Source organism: Mytilus trossulus, chromosome 6 (genome assembly GCF_036588685.1).
Source record: "Mytilus trossulus isolate FHL-02 chromosome 6, PNRI_Mtr1.1.1.hap1, whole genome shotgun sequence".
NCBI classification, from domain to species: Eukaryota; Metazoa; Mollusca; class Bivalvia; order Mytilida; family Mytilidae; genus Mytilus; species Mytilus trossulus.
This window is the reverse complement of record NC_086378.1, coordinates 32,269,983-32,288,149: the sequence shown is the minus strand read 5'-3', so window position 1 is coordinate 32,288,149 and position 18,167 is coordinate 32,269,983. Positions and strand designations below refer to the sequence as shown.

General features: G+C 32.8%; 1 protein-coding gene across 4 annotated transcripts in view; it reads left to right on the top strand.

Moving 5' to 3' along the window:
* Window positions 1-10,904, top strand: part of LOC134721134 (carbonic anhydrase-like) — a 30,992-nt gene extending 20,088 nt beyond the window's left edge. For all 4 annotated transcript variants that reach the window (XM_063583906.1, XM_063583907.1, XM_063583909.1 and 1 more), the window contains exons 2-8: window positions 4,302-4,338; window positions 6,175-6,369; window positions 6,688-6,806; window positions 7,680-7,772; window positions 8,540-8,657; window positions 8,971-9,080; window positions 9,820-10,904. In XM_063583906.1, coding sequence (XP_063439976.1) covers window positions 4,311-4,338; window positions 6,175-6,369; window positions 6,688-6,806; window positions 7,680-7,772; window positions 8,540-8,657; window positions 8,971-9,080; window positions 9,820-9,924 — 768 coding nt within the window. In that variant the 5' untranslated portion in view covers window positions 4,302-4,310 and the 3' untranslated portion in view covers window positions 9,925-10,904. The remainder of the gene's footprint in view (window positions 1-4,301; window positions 4,339-6,174; window positions 6,370-6,687; window positions 6,807-7,679; window positions 7,773-8,539; window positions 8,658-8,970; window positions 9,081-9,819) is intronic.
* Window positions 10,905-18,167: the final 7,263 nt, after the last annotated feature.

The following is an 18,167-nucleotide window of genomic DNA, read 5'->3' as shown; positions in this document are numbered from 1 at the left end:
AGTAAAGTAAGATGTACAAACACATCACCATCACCAAAACACAATTATGTCATGAATTCAAATGCGTCCTTTGTTTAATATTCACATAGACCAAGGTGAGCGACACAGGCTCTTTGGAGCCTCTAGTTTTATAATATATTTTTTTCTCTATTTCTTTGAGGTTTTATTTTTCTCCAATCTTTAATATTGATTTTTTCCAAATTCTCTATTATTTTGTTCTCTTAAAATTTCTCTATTGTGTATTTTTTATATTTAATATATCCATAAAAAAAGCTTTTAAAGGTGTCAAGAATAGTCACGTATGTAAATAGGGTGTTACTTAATGATCCTCAATCGTATATTTGATCATTTAGATGCTGTTCAGATCAAAACAGTTTTTATTGAATGATACTGTATTCTAAGGTCACGCTAGCATATCTAGCATATATATAATTAACTAAGTATTACTGAACCTATAGATATAAGATAGGAAGTTTAAATATAGAAAAATATAGATAACAGTCTTAAAGATATAAAGGGAAAACCCCACAAGCTTTTAATGATTCATATGACTAAAAATGGCTCGAATTTCTTGGTATGCTGTAGAAGATTCGCTTCACTATCATTCATTACCACTCCAAAGAATAATACACAATAAATGCTCATACTATTATCAATCTAGAAATCAGTATATGATTGTATTTTTTTCCGCCAATTTTTCTGCAATATTTGTTCAAATTATTTTCTATTCTAATTCAAATATAAGACCCATAAAACCAATAAAAACACAATATATCTGTCTTAAACTGAAAATAAATTTAATTTTTAAGTGTTTTGGGTTATCCCTGCTGAATATCAATTCCGTTAAAAACCTTCATTGAGTCCGTTTATGTAAATATATCGTGTCGTATGCGGATCGAATACGTTATTCAAGTGCAAGCATTTCCCTTGATCTATAAAAGTACGATAAATTATTGGTAATATTGAGAAAAAGCAATATTGATAAAAGGCTTAGGAACACAAATAAATTAGCTATTCAAAATGCTTCATAATATTTTTCATTATCTGCGTGCGTGGTATAGCTGTCATATATCAAACGTCCCAATGACCTATTTAAATGATTGAATTTTACAACTAAAACTACGCAAGTATACAAACAAATTACACATGGTATACGACTTCTAAGGAAGACACGATTGTAAATAAAAGTTTGACATCTTTACCTTCTTTGTTAATGTAAGAGGATTAATTAGTTACTCATCATAATTATCTTGTCCCGTCAAACAATTTAGAAATGTTAAAAATGTTGATAAACAAGATTTTTTTTTTAACATAAGATTTATTTTCCATGTTTATTGTTTGTTATTTTTTTTCAAATAACACATGTGGTCTATATGTAAAACTGTTTACGACTTTAAATCGGACTCTGTTAGCACCCCCTTTTTTTAACGATTAGAAATCGGGTCTTCAATTATAACCCCTTTTTATACCGATTAGAGTACGGGTAGTCATTTTAAAAGGCTTTTCGAAAATAAAAGCCGAGTATGAACAGTAATAGTATATAATATGGTCTGTCTTTAAATAGGCATTGATAAAGACACATCACGAATACAGTAGCTTTTGCTCCTTATTTGCAGAGAAAAAAATACGATTTAAATAAGGGGAGTAACTTTCGAAAACAGTTTTTCTGCGCTAGTAAGTGCATATTTTCATATGGCTTTTGCTGAAGACCAGCAATAAAAGAGCTGTTCCTTTGCTCTTTTGGTTCATTGGCGGATCCAGGGGGGGGGGGGGGGGGGGGGGGGTTGCAACCCCCCTTTATTTTGGCCTATAAATGCATTTGAATTGGGACATATAGTTGGACTTGGTTGCCCCCCCCCCTTTAAAATGGCTGGATCCGCCCCTGTGGTTGCTCTGCTTGTAATAATGTCGTGTCACAGATTGATACCCCCGTAGATTAATGATGCATGATGTGTTCTAAAGGTGTGGATATGCTCTATCTTATTACAAAGTGCCTGAACAAAAAGATAACATTCAAGCTGTGTATTGATAACATTTATTTCAATTCCTACTACTAAGTCCTAACTGAATATACGAGAAATCCAAAATTAGAAAATCACTGGCACAAATAATTTTAAAATTTATTTTCGTTAATTTGATTTGTAGTAAATATCTTTTCATAACATGTGCTTCCTTTAAAGCTATATATTAAACTTTAGCTCAGCTAGTGATAAATGGTCCCTGTTATAAATTTAACTATAATAAGATTATTACTTGTTTCAACTGTCATCATAATGATATATATTTGTATGTAACTAAATTCAGTTAGTCAGGCAACACTGATTAATATGTAGCTAAGATTACATATTAAAAAAAAATCATTTCCCTTCTCTTTCCTAATGCGCATACTGATATACATAGAGAACAGTTATATTATTGTCTAAGCACTCTAATCCATGTGTCCTATCGGCGGATCCAGAAAGGGGGGGGGGTTCCGGGGTTGGAACCCCCTTCTTTTGGTCGATCAATGTAACTTCAGTTTGGATGTATAAATACGCAGCCACGTCTAGGCGGGATAGGGACATTTATCCGATATCTCGTGTAAGTTGTGTGCCATTATTGGGGTCGTTTACTATTACAAGTCTACATTTCAATCCCTATATCCAGCATGCATTCGTTTCCGCTCTTCGTGATGGTCAACCAATTTATAAAATGTATGCCTTATGTGTCCTCGTCCTGAATAAATATGCATGACAGAAATGCCACTGGTAGTTAAGCAAACAATAAGCATTCTAGAGTTTGAAATGAGAAATTAGTTTATACGAAGATTCTTTGTATTTTCTATGCAATGTTTAATATAAATTGATGTCGGGTGTTCCAATTTATGCTGAGAGCCTCGTTATTTTCATTATTTAATTACAGAAATACCTTGCTGTAGAGCGAATGAGTTTTGACGTTCCCACATAAGAAAATATAAATATTTTTAATATTTAACTAAATCCATATAGCTTTCAAAAATGTCAAGAACAGTCACGTATGTAAATAGGGTTATACTTAATTGTATATTTGATCATTTAGATGCTGTTCAGACCAAAACAGTTTCTATTGAACATGTTGAATGATACTGTATTCTAAGGTCACGCTAGCATATTTAGCATATATAATTAACTAAGTTTTACTGAACCTATTGATATTAGATAGGAAGTTCAAATAAAGATAGAACTTGATAGAAAGTAGTCTTAAAGAAAAAGTGAAAACCTCACAAGCTTTAAATGACAGAAAGGTGTTTTCTGATTCGTATCCATATGATTGAAAATGGCTCGAATTTCTTGGTATGCTGTAGAAGATTCGCTTCAAATTATTAACTATCTTTCATTACCACTTCAAAGCATAATACACAATAAATGCTCATACTATTATCAATCTCGAAATACGTATATGATTGTAGTATGATTTTTTTTATTTGCCCTTCAGAATATACTTGACATTGAGAAAATCACGTACTACTGTAATACTTTTTTTAAAAGGGAAGTCCAATCGACGTGTCATAATTTGAAAGTGCCTATACTTAGCCAGAAAATACCGGTTATACTTGTAGTCTCAATTTACCACAATTCGTACAATTTACTGCAATGTCGACCGACCTTTAGAAGAGATTTTACAAAAACTGGCTAGTGTATTTGAGTGCACTACTTTTTTCAATTCACTTAAGTTCAGATTCCCTGTCAATTAATGTGGTTGACGGTTAGCTACTCTTTAGGTTGTACAGAGTATCGTCGCATATAACAAATAAATGTCGATTTGTAAACCAGGTATATGGTTATTTTCATTCAGTTCTGTTGGACAGCAAAGCAAATGCTAATGAAGGGTAATGATCAATTGTGAGTGGAAAATAAATACGCAGCCACGTCTTGTCTATTTTAATTGATTCGATTAGTTAATGTGATAGATTTAATCTGATTTAGTCATTAAAAACGCTCCGATTCAAGCTTAATATTTAAAATATATCAAAAAAACGTCACTTTTCAGATGTTTTTTGTCAAAATTGAAAGGGGCCGCATCCGTGTTCATTCTCAACCTTTATATATATTATGTATTATCATCAAATACTGTAGTACAACTGACATTTCAATATTATTTCACAATTTTGTAAAACTGCTATATTTTGGGGCCAAAAAGGGGTCTTACTGAACTTACTCCTTTCTTCTTTTAATTTGAGAACCACTGAATTGAATGCAAACAAACATAGCATAAACGTTCCTTTCCTAATGAGTCGAATTAATATAGTATTTTATTTAACAAATATCCTTGTATATTTTTAGATTTGAAAAATGCCTTGGGGATACGAAAAGGCAAATGGTAAGTATACTTTTTAAGGTGCCTTCGAAATATTTGATCCTAAAAGTCGTTTGTTATACACATTCATGGTTTTATAAATAAGACCAACATCTGTATGTTCCTCCGTTGCTGTATTCGATTATTGATGTTATATGATATACAACATGCAAGGTTTAAATGAGAATGGACTTTGGGAATCAGCCAACAAGACAACAGAGCAGAAAACCGCAAAAGGCCATCAATTGATCTTCAACACAGCGATAAAATGTCGTACTCGGAGGCGAGCTTCGGCTGGCTCCATAACAACATGTGTACATTTACTAGTTCAGGACGAAACTACGGTTTCAACTCGCTCGTGCATTGTTGAAATTAGATTGATTTTACTTATTATTCAGATCCGTTTCGTTCATTTAGCTCTTCGCATGTGACTGTTATACATCCTCCTCTTTCAATTACTAGTATTTGTTTGTTAGTGTTGATAAAGGTAATTAAAGGCAATAATAGTATACCGCTGTTCGAAATTACAAATCGATTGAGAAAAAAATCAAATCCGGGAAACAAACTAAAACTGAGGAAAACACATCAAATATAAGCGAACTACGACACAACAGAAACACAACATTAAAATGTTAACACACACAGACACGAACTATACTATAACAATGGCCATTTTCTGACTTGTTACAGGATATTTTTAGAAAAAAAAAGTGCGTTGCACTTGGTTTTGTGGTATGCCAAACCTCTCGTTTTTATGGCAATGTTAAATATAACATTAAAATGACAACATTACATGTCTGGATTACAATACAAATAAATTGTAGAACATAAAGGACAGAGAAAATTCAGAAAAGCGCTTTGGATGCATTATTTAAAATTTATCTAGTGTTATTTTCATTGATAAATTTGTTTAACAATAGAAAGAATGGACATGAACAAACACTGCATAACTTGAAAATAGCATGAATGATTCATCTCGACCACGAGACCGATTTACTACATCCAAGTAGCATATACTGTGTACATGTACCAGATAAATTCGTACATGTTTAGTATTTGTACGACCTAATTACATTGTTTAATTTTACTGTCCTTCAATGAAATCTAAAATAAGAAAAAGGTCAGGCTAAACAAATAATATATGCTTTACATATTTAAATGGACTAACAGCTTTCCAAAAATTTAACATGTTGCTGGGGCTAGGATATCTTCACGAGAGAGAAAAAATAGCCTTGACTTAGAATAACGTCTTGAATGAGTCTTTCAGTTTTAATTAAAAAGTGTTAGCCAGTTCTATATCAAAGCTTGTATTGAATCTGTAAATCGTAAACTTTTATTAAATATTTTGGTTACTGTGTGGTATACATAAAGGTAAGTGTATGTATAAAGGTCTAACCTCAATGAAAAATGACTGGCGTAAAAAACAAATGTACTGTTATTTTCATTTTCGTCATGTCATTAATATTGAGACACATTAATGACACAAAAATCTTGGCAATCACTTTTAAATATCCATTTTTATTACCAACGTGTGCATTTTTTTAGTCTGCTAAATTCCATAAACAAAGTTGACATCATTATACACACCTAATAGTGCTTATTCTTTAATTTTCTATGTTGTGTCTTCTGTACTATTATTGTCTGTTTGTCTTTTTTTTTAGCCATGGCGTTGTCAGTATATTTTTAACCGTTGATTTTATTATCTATGAGTTTGAATCTCCCTCTGATATATAGTCCCTCTTTTTAATAGCTGTTGCGTCAAAATCATTTGAACTGCTTTATAAATATGCTTTCATTGTTTCTTTGTAGCCGTATAATAAACGTTTTTAAAAGCTCATCCCTTTTTTAAATTTTCTACAGGTCCATGTACGTGGTGTAACGAGTTTCCAATTGCCAATGGAAAAAGACAATCGCCAATCGATATAGTACCAGAGAATGCTACGTTTGATCAAAAGCTAGCGAGTTCTCCATTGGTTATAAATTATAATCCAGAACCAAAGCCGGAAGTTATGAATACGGGAAAATCTGTAAAAGTGCAGGCAACACATTCATCGGGTAAGATAATTTAGAAAGTACACAGTTTTTCTTTTAGTAAATGTTAGAATTAATGCATATTTTATATGGAACTATTTTAGTAGGGTGAGTTGTTTATTACTCTCAAGAAAAGAAAGAAGAATAAAACATACACAGACATCAACAAAATAAACCATTTAAAAATCATAGCTTTAATTGCACATCAAGAATTAATTAATTTGATCACTATAATAATATTGATGGACTATTATTCAAAAAAGCGTTTCGATGTCTATTAAATTTTGACTGCGTTCATGCATGGGTATTGCATTTGTTTAATTTGCGTCTGTATCTTTTTAGAAATAAAAGGAGGACCTTTAACGGGGACGTATAAATTGGAACAGTTTCATTTTCATTGGGGAGCAAATGACAAAAAAGGTTCTGAACACACAATCAATGGCAAGATGTACGCCTCTGAGGTATGACTGATTAGAAAGGGACATACTTAAATTGTCAGAGGAACAACTCCGATATTAAATATCGTAAATACAACAATAGATATTATGAAATGATGACAAATGAGAAAATTATCTATCACAATAGATTTAAAAAAGAAAAAAGATGTGGTATAATTGCCAATGAGAAAACTCTCCACAAGAGCACAAATAACACAAACATTAACAACTATAGGTCACCGTACTGCCTTCAAAAATTAGCAAAGCCCATACCTCATAGTCAGCCATAAAAGGAATGCATGGAGATTAGAGAAAAATCATTTTCAATATAACGTGACTGTTTTTTCGACTCTATTTTGAACTTTTATTATTCAGCTAAAATGTATGTTTAGGTCCAAGACTATTATATGAAATTCAAATTCGTACAGCAATTGATGTGTAAAAACACAAATGATATGATTTGCATACTCACAACACGTTGGAATAACCATCATCAGGTAGCCTAAGGGTTTGGAAGTCAAAAAATATAAAATGTTTGAGGGACATAAACAGGAAGAATGTGTATAGAACACGGTAATCGTCAAATCAATATTTAAGTTTGACAATACAATTTAAAAGACTCTAAAGGTCGGCGGTTTTCTCTTTGCAGGCGTGCTTTTTCTGCCAATAAAAAAACTAGCCTCTCCGATACAGCAAGATGTTATGCAACATCAAAACTAATCAATCAATTAATAGCACAAAAGAGAATCGACTAAACCACTTATAATGTTGTTAGGACATTGAAATGTACATGGAACACATTTAATTTGAGACGGATTGCTATAAGCTCTCCTATGATGAGTTTATTCCAATCAATACAATAACTGATTAAAAATTATTTTTCTGGTTTACTTTCAGCTGCATTTAGTACATTACAATACCAAATATCCTAATTTTGGAGCCGCTGCAGACAAACCAGATGGTCTTGCAGTATTTGGCTTCTTCGTCAGGGTAAGTAAAACAACAAAAATACCGAAAACCGAGGAACATTCCAAACAGAAATCCCTAATCAGATGGCAAAATCAAAAGCTAAATACATCAAACGAATCGATAACAACTGTCATATTCCGTAAAGGCATCGTCTTAAGCAGAAAATGCTGGATTACATCTGTTGGGTTATGTTTTGCTAGCTAAATATATCTTACTTTAGTGATAGTAGCATATATCTTTATTATATTGCAAATGCTGTGTGAACAAAACAAACAAACATAATAGTAGGTATAAACGTCCAAAATAGGGGTACAGTAGTAAACAGTGTGTTATAATCTAATCACTATAAAAACTTACAAAAAAATGTCAACAAAGAAAACCAAAAGGCAAAAAGACGAAGCACATTATCAAAAGCGAAATACAAGAATACAAAAATGACGGGATGTACAAGTACCGAGCAACGTTAAGTGGATATTAACAGAAGAATACAACGAAAGAAGGTTAACATATATCGAACTCAAATTTTGTCTTAATCTTTGAAAATAAAATTATGCAATAAACAAGTTGGAAGTTGATACTCGGGTTGTTAAGAATATTGAATTTTTTAAGTGACAAAACGAATCAAATTTTATTTTATTCTAATATATAAACATCATATTAACCATTTTTTTTTTACTGAAGACCGAGAAAACAAGATCAGAATAAGACTTTGAACGTCTCCGGAATGAATATTATGATAAATTTTCAAAAAAAATGAATGTGAACATTTATATATATTCACTTTTTAGCCAGGAGCTAAACACGTTGGAATGAAAGAATTTACAGATACTGCATTAGCAGCAGTCAGAGATGAAGGCAAAAAAGTCCATATGACTTCGGATCTGGATATGAAAACTCTATTGAATTGTAAGTCTTATATGTATGACACTGAATTTTTTTTTAAAGAGGAAGAAGTTATCAAAAGAACAATCAAATTCATTGTATCATATTTAAGTTTACAACAAAGCGAGCATACCATCTCAAAAAACGAAAGACTAAAACAGTTTATAAAACACTACATAGAACACACTAAAAATGAGCACCACAAACCCCACAATAACTTAGATGCCCCAGAAAGGTCAGTTGATTCTGCTACGATTTCGAAAAAGTCATAATGTTCCTAGCAAATAATTGTAAATAAATGTTAAATAGTATATTCATTACTATATTTTTTCCACAGCGGACACAACCAAGTATTGGACGTATTTAGGATCACTGACAACGCCACCTTTGTATGAAAGTGTCACGTGGATTGTATTTAAAGAACCAATCGAAATGTCTGATGAGCAGGTATGATATGATTTTGTTTGCGCAATGGTGTGCGCAAAACAAATGTATATATATTTACGCTGGGAACAGAATATCTAATATATATGTTCCTGAATAACCTTAATAGGGTCAACTTGGGACACACAAAAAATAAGTGATACTTATTAAAAAATGTAAGCCGTTCATCACAGGGGCGATATTTAAGTAATCATAGAGACACTTTTCTCATTCACATCGTGTTGATATGTCAGCTTTGGCATACGTGAACTTAAATAATTAAATGTTTAACACTTTAATTACACAAATGCAGTCAAATTACATGAAACATTTTAGTAAGTCTTGTATTTTATAAACTGTGTGTTGTTCTTTGTAATCTAGATTCTTTTAAACGAAAACGTTTGATCAAAACGGCATCCGTACATCGTAATGTCGAACGTAAATATAAAAATACAAAGATTTGATATGATTGCCAATGACACAAAGCTCAAAACAAGACTAAAAGAACACAACTATATGTTACCGTACGGCCTTTAACAATGAGCAAATCCTCTACCGCAAAGTCAACAATAAAAGGCCCCGAAATTACAAATGCAAAACATTTCAAAGGAAAAAAACACTAACGGCCTAATTTATATACAAGTAATGAAGCAAACTATTCTTGATACTATTGATGAAATATATATTATATAAAAACTCATTGCGTAATATCATAAATTTAGTATCATAAATTTTGTACATGGACTTTATGTTTTATTTTTAGTTACATGAGCTACGTAATCTCAGATGTGGTAGTAACTGTATAGTAGACAACTATAGGCCACCTGTACCACTTGGCGACAGAACAGTCCGAGCATCGTTTAAATGAAAGACTTGATGAAAGGATGAACAGTAGCAATACCATTACAAATCCTATTGCAATACTACAATTACAGATACATTATCGTATGTCTTCTATACATTTGTTTTCAAAAGCATTATCAATTTTCCATAAATGTTGTTAACAGCATTTAGTATATTGTAATATTTGAATAATTGTTTTCTGTTAGATTGTTATATGTTTTCGCACGGGGTGTTTGACCCGTAAATGACTAGGTTTGCCATTTTTTCTTCCAAAGGTCTGTGATTTTCTCCGATTATTCTTCCGATAAAATCTGACCGCCTAAACAAAACCAATAGTCCTGAATGTGGTGTTAAACACCAATAATCATTCAATGAATATATATTTTAACATATTAGGAAAGCCTGTGACGTAGTGTCATTATTTTGTTTAATAGATCTTGGAACAGTTGACGTTTCCTGAAGTTGTTGATGAATTAATAGAACTGAAAAGGATATATATACGCCTCGGTATAGGGACTTATACCTAACGTGGAATTTTATAAAGTGCCATTTTATATGTGAAAGTGCTATTTTGTCCTGTTTGTCCTAAATTTTACACATTTAGTGCTTGAGATTATTGAAGTGCTTTGCATTGTTTATTTTTAATGTTAACACGAATATTTGTTTGTTATATTAGAATCAGCATTAATTGAAACGTTTCATTTATATTTGATTTTATTGTTAAATATACATTTTATATAGTTTACAATTGAGTTTTAAAAGTATTGAGAATGGTATTCCTTCTTTCTATTTACACGGAGGTTAGTTTTTTTACCACTCCTACTACGCATAATATTATTTTAAAAATACGGTTGATTTTGTTTGTTAAACACTATTACAAAGTGATATTATTGTAGATAAACTATACTATACGAAAAAAATTGTGTTTTAAACACTGCATATTAGTGCTAAAAGCATATGCATGTTGTTTATCTGTGAGCTATCAAGTATTAAAGTTAACATGTCTGTCTCTGTGTTATATCTTTTTGTATTTACAACAATTTACAAAATATGATGCAGTCGACATCGCTGTCGCTGCTTGATTCTAAATTCCTAAGGAAGGAACATTTACGACAGTAAAATGTAGAATTACAAAAATACCGTACTCTGAGAAAAATTCTAATCGGAAAGTCCCTATTAAGGAAATGACAAAATCCAAAGCTCAAATACATCAAACGAATGGATAATTACTGCCAAATTCCTGACTTGGAACAGGCATTTTATTTAGAGAACATGATTGCTTAAACCTAGTTTTATAGCTAGCTCAACCTCTCATTTGTATGGCAGTCGAATACAATTCCTTTATATTGACACAATGTGTGAACAAAACAAAACAGATATAACAGGTAAAAATGTCCATTATCCTTATTTAAGGATAGCGTTTCAGTGAATCAGCAATCAGAAACAAAAAGATGGTTGGGTCGAATAATAAAGGCAACAGTAGTATACCGCTGTTCATACTCATAAATCGATGGACAAAAAACAAAATCGGGGTAACAAACTAAAACCGAGGGAAACGCATTAAATATAAGAGTATATATCGAAGTCATTTTGGTCTTTTTTCTCGATAGGCCTACGCAGCGAAACCATTTAGAGTCAATTCAGGAAAAGAGACTCAAGACTTTGTTAAACCTCTTATCTCAAGAACAGTTGATGAATATAAATGCATGGTGGCACATGTGTGCCCCTACTTGTCACTTAAATAAGTCAACTTGTCAAATAACCATGACAAGCGTAATAAGCCTTTAAATAAGTAGACACTCGTTAATCTTGAGTGTAACGAGCCTCTATAATGTACTTTCTGACTTATAGGAAATGGTTTCAGTATAACGGCAAAACACCAGACTGGGTGTGTTTTAAGGAAATTTGAACTTACTATTCATGTCAAAGGGCTGCGCGTTTTGTTACCAACAAATACAGAAACACCTCAAGCGTTGGTCACATGTTACAACATCTTGAATGGCGCAGTCTCTCTGACAGAAGAAAAGACTACAGATTGGTAATGCTTTTCAAAATTGAACACGAAAAGGTTGCAATTCCTAAAAATAATAAAATAATTCCACAAAAAAGACAAACAAGACATTCTAATTCGAACAGCTACCAAATTCCATCCTGCAAAACAGAAAAGAATCATATTTTCCAAGAACTATTACCGACTGGAACAAACTACCGGATAACATTGTAAATTGCACTTCAGTAGACTCTTTCAAATCTTTAATTTCAAAGCATCAATATGAACTCAATAACAATATCTTACTTTATTATACAAAATCTTTTATATTTTTTAATTTTTCGTTTTTTTTTTTTTAAATGTACATTTTTTCAATCTAAGTCTTTTAAGTTTCCTCCTGTGACATAATCTTCCATTTGTTGAAGGCGGTCACTATATGGTAGAATATGTATTCTGGAAATTGTTTTTATATACTCATACTGTTATATGTTGTTGAAAATAAAAGCCTAAAGTTTTGATAATACGCATATAAAACAATAACCAAAGGACAAATATAAACTAGAGGCTCCAAAGAGCCTGTGTCGCTCACCTTGGTCTATGTGAATATTAAAGAAAGGAAGCAGATGGATTCATGACAAAATTGTGTTTTGGTGATGGTGATGTGTTTGTAAATCTTACTTTACTAGTCTTGCTGCTTACATTTATCTCTATCTATAATGAACTTGGCCCAGTAGTTTCAGTGGAAAATGTTAATAAAAATTTACAAATTTTATGAAAATTGTTAAAAATTGACTATAAAGGACAATAACTCCTTAGGGGGTCAATTGACCATTTCGGTCATGTCGACTTATTTGTAAATCTTACTTTGCTGAACATAATTGCTGTTTACAGTTTATCTCTATCTATAATAAAATTTAAGATAACCAAAAACAGCAAAATTTCCTTAAAATTACCGATTTAGGGGCAGCAACCCAACAATGGGTTGTCAGATTCATCTGAAAATTATAGGGCAGATAGATCTTGATCTGATTAATAATTTTACCACGTGTTGGATTTGCTCTAAATGCTTTGGTTTTTGAGTTATAAGCCAAAAACTGCATTTTACCCCTATGTTCTATTTTTAGCTGTGGCGGCCATCTTGATTTGATAGTCGGGTCACCGGACACATTTTTAAAACTAAATACCCCAAAGATGATTATTGCCAAGTCTGGATTAATTTGGCCCAGTAGTTTCAGAGGAGAAGATTTTTGTAAAAGATAACAAAGATTTACGAAAAATGGTTAAAAATTGACTATAAAGGGCAATAACTCCTAAACGGGTCAACTGACCATTTCGGTCATGTTGACTTATTTGTAAATCCTACTTTGCTTAACATTATTGCTGTTTACAGTTTATCTCTATCTATAATAATATTCAAGATAATAACCAAAAACTGCAAAATTTCCACAAAATTACCAATTCAGGGGCAGCAACCCAACAACGGGTTGACCGATTCATCTGAAAATTTCAGGGCAGATAGATCTTGACCTGATAAACATTTTTACCCCATGTCCGATTTCCTCTAAATGCTTTGGTTTTTGAGTTATAATCCAAAAACTGCATTTTACCCCTATGTTCTATTTTTAGCTGTGGCGGCCATCTTGATTTGATAGTCGGGTCACCGGACACATTTTTAAAACTAAATACCCCAAAGATGATTATTGCCAAGTCTGGATTAATTTGGCCCAGTAGTTTCAGAGGAGAAGATTTTTGTAAAAGATAACAAAGATTTACGAAAAATGGTTAAAAATTGACTATAAAGGGCAATAACTCCTAAACGGGTCAACTGACCATTTCGGTCATGTTGACTTATTTGTAAATCCTACTTTGCTAAACATTATTGCTGTTTACAGTTTATCTCTATCTATAATAATATTCAAGATAATAACCAAAAACTGCAAAATTTCCACAAAATTACCAATTCAGGGGCAGCAACCCAACAACGGGTTGACCGATTCATCTGAAAATTTCAGGGCAGATAGATCTTGACCTGATAAACATTTTTACCCCATGTCAGATTTCCTCTAAATGCTTTGGTTTTTGAGTTATAAGCCAAAAACTGCATTTTACCCCTATGTTCTATTTTTAGCCGTGGCGGCCATCTTGGTTGGTTGACCGGGTCACGCCACACATTTTTTAAACTAGATACCCCAATGATGATTGTGGCCAAGTTTGGTTCAATTTGGCCCAGTAGTTTCAGAGGAGAAGATTTTTGTTAAAGTTAACAACGACGACGGACGCCGGACGACGGACGACGACGGACGCCGGACGCAAAGTGATGGGAAAAGCTCACTTGGCCCTTCGGGCCAGGTGAGCTAAAAAGATGTGGTATGAATGCTAATGAGACAACTCTCCAGAAGACCCAAAATGACACAGAAATTAACATTTATAGATCACAGTACGACTTAAGCAATGAACAAAGCCCATACCGCATAGTCAGCTAAAAAAGGCCCCGAAATGACAATGTAAAACAATCCAAACGAGAAAACTAGCAGCCTTATTTGTGTAAAAAAAGTTAACTAAAACACAACTAAAGGTTAACATGAAGTATTCAATAAACTGCTACATGTACAGAAAAATAACAGAAATCGACGGAGACAGTCCTCGAATATAATATATGCACTTATTGAATATCATAAAAAAAATCAATAGTAATATATATTTTATTTGAGTGTCACACATCGATTGATTCAGTACATATATACAAGTAAATTAAGTAACATCTTTAAAATGCAATCAATGCCCAGCCAAACATTTGACTTATGAGACACTTTAAAAACATACATGTACATATTTACAATAAACTGCATGTTAAATTTGTAAAATATTAAAATTCTAATAAATTACTTTTTCAAAATCACTTTCAAAAAAACTATTTGTATAAATATAAAATGTTAATACTAATTATATGAAAAACACTATAAGAGTTCTTATTAAAAAGTTATCAATTGTCTTCTAAAATAGAAATAAATATAATAAAATATATTAATCCCAATAAATAAAAATACCTTATTTTAAAGATTTGAGAAAAACAAATATGCTTAATGTTTAAAACTAAGACAAAAAACTAGGCTATAAAAAACAATAATACATACCTCTTCAATCAATTGGAAATAATTTCCTTCTCATTAAACATTTCTGCAAAATATTACATAAACATATCTGAATTTGCTCAGATTTCATTATAAATATAAACTTATCGTCCATATGCATGGTTTCAAAATTCTCAATTAAATAATTACATTCACAAAATAAATCATATCGTATATTTGCATATAAAGGGCCTTCCATCAGAAAATGTTTCTCAGTCTCTACATGTCCGAGATCACTATATATACAAAGTCTATCTTCAATTGGAACTTGCGGCCTGGAGTAGCGACCTGTCTCCAAGGCCAGAGGTAACGAGCCGGCTCGAAACAAAGCCATATATCTCTTTTGACTAAGTGGACTGTTCATTTTTACATATGACTCAACGTTTACTGTTTGTTTGTATAATCTGTATGTACGGAGTTTGTTTCCGTTTAATGTACCACGGTCGTTGAAAATGTCTTCACACCATTGATGATTGTCCTATTGTTCTAGCTTTTCATTAATTATTTTCATAACGCATTTTGTGGATAAAGATGTGTCCCTTATAAGACCACATATGTCAAGATTAGTCACAAGTTTGTTGACCTCGAATGTCCATCTTTTCGTCGTCGTGCCGCCCAACGCCAAACTTTACTTGGGAGTCGATTGTTTTCAAGTCTGTAAAGTTTGCACAATAGCCGAAGACACGATTTCTGCAGTTTAATTTTACATGATGTCCAACCCATGTCACCTCTTGTAGATAGAGATTTGAAGTGTGTTTTCGAACATTCAGAATGAATTTACATGCTCGTGTTTGAACGGATGAGATGCAACTATAGTCCTTATATCCCCAAACACCACTTCCGTATAGAAGAACTGGTTCTACCATTGTGTTGTATAATTTAGTAAACACAGAATCATATTGGTCATACCTCCAGCTCTTATTACTATTCCACATGATGCACCAAGAGCACGGCTGGCGTCTTTAGATAGCTCTTTTGCATTTTCTGGAATGTTAAGTGTTCATCAAACCATAAACCAAGGTATTTGTACGAGTCGGTAAAAAGTAAAGTATGTTCACCACATGTAAACGTACTTTGCGAAATGTCTATTGAAGGTGGTCGCAAGTGAACTGTCTTCGTCTTACTATCGTTTATCGACAATTTCCAGGCTTCACACCATTCCGTTACAATATCAAGCATTTTCTGTAAACAGGGTTCATTCGGCTCAAGTAATTTGATGTCATCTGCGTACTGTAGTATACTCACCTGGCAGTCGTCTATTGGTACTCAACAATTTACGGCGTTAATACGTTCCGCAAGGTCGTTAATGTATATCGAAAATAATGATGGTGATAAAATACATCCCTGTTTTACGCCACTCGTGACATCAAACAATGGAGTCAGATCATCATTCACACGGACCATTCGACGTTATCATAGAGGGATTGTACAGCACTAAGAAACCTGTATTCCAATTTTTCGCAACTTAAACCATAATAATGTTCGATTGACTGTGTCGAATGTTTTTTTCCCCTTTCAATGAAGCATGCAAAAGTTGATTTCCGTGCAATTTTCCTGTCTTTCAAAGTTTCGTAGAGTGAATGAATGTGTTCTTCGCAACTTCGACCTTTCCGAAAACCGTTTCGCTCTTCATTTAAGTAGTTGTTGTCTCCTAACCATTTTGTGAGCCGTACACACATGTTAATATTCTTTGTGGAGGGACATCATAATTATTGAGATGATTCTGGATGATGGATATAATGAAGTGCTGCCAGAAGTGACTGATTCGATTTCCCAAATGACCAGTCAAACAAATGCAATGCATGTCCTACTTTTCTAGTTCACCTTTGGGTCATCGATCACGCGAGATTTTGCCATCATCTGGTGGCAGCTGTAGTAGTCTATGGTTCAATTTAAGTCGTTCTTTTTCGACTGTATAGTTCATATGCATTCTGTTTTGTATTTTTGAACTGTTTCACATAAATACATACAGTAGGTTTGCTACTAGGACTTTGGATTTTAACGATTATTTCGGTGAATGTCATGTGTTTGTGTCATCAGCACGTGACAGTTGGCTTAGTGTACGATTTTTAAAAATCTATTACGCTATACTAAAATGACGAGCAACAGTAAAAACAACAAGTTGTTTTGGGTTTCTTTTTGAAAGGTCTAACACAAGTCATAATGTATAATGTGGTTAAGGTCTCACGATAAATAAGGCCGTTCGTTTGGATGTGCGGGATGCATAATGTAATGACCTGACCATCAATTTTAACCGACGAATGGGCTCAAGCAACAAGACTATCGGGTGCTGATAATTTATTCTCAAAACAAATTTAACAAATGGTAAAGAGCTGAAAAACAAATAAAATACAATTTTACAATGTGTTGAGTTAATGTTTCTAGAGTATGAAATGTCCATAATAATTAATTGCAGTCGGTTGAATGTTGTACTTTCAAGAACGGTTAAATTTCCAGTATTTCAAGGAGAAAAGGTTCAATTGTACGAAAGGCAATTTGATTGTTTTAAATACAATGTTATATAATTAACTAACTCTGTGGTTAGCCACAAATTGTGTCCAAGATGACGTCTCAACGTAATGTTCCTCGTGATCGTAATGACCTTGCAGTTTTCCTGTAACGGATACGTGTGAGAGAGGGAAAGGTAGCGATGATGAGATGTTTTAACGTTCTTACAAGGTTAAAGGTAAATCCTCCTCCTAGACTGGAACACATAAACATATTAAGAATATAATCAAACTAACTACATAATTTGAGGAACGGCGTAACAGAATACATAAATACGCAGCCACGTCAGGTTGAAAAAGGGACGTTAATTTAACCGAGGTCTTTGGAGTTAAAAGTGACACACTCTTTAACCATTAAACTAGGCTTTCAACAACATTTGGTTGGGCACTTAAAATGGCTGCTTCTATTCAAAATTCCCTTATTTCGCGTTAGTTGTCGAAGGTCCCTCAATATTTGCCGATCAACATGACCGAACCACCCTAAAGATTTTTTGGTAAGTTTGTTCTCGTTGTGAAAATGCTTCAACTATTTCGATGGACGTCAGTGAAATAACCAATCCATAAAAATGCTGTTATATATCAGTGGATATCGCTAGACCATTCCCAGCGCAGCCAAAAAATATTTTACTTCTTTATCCCT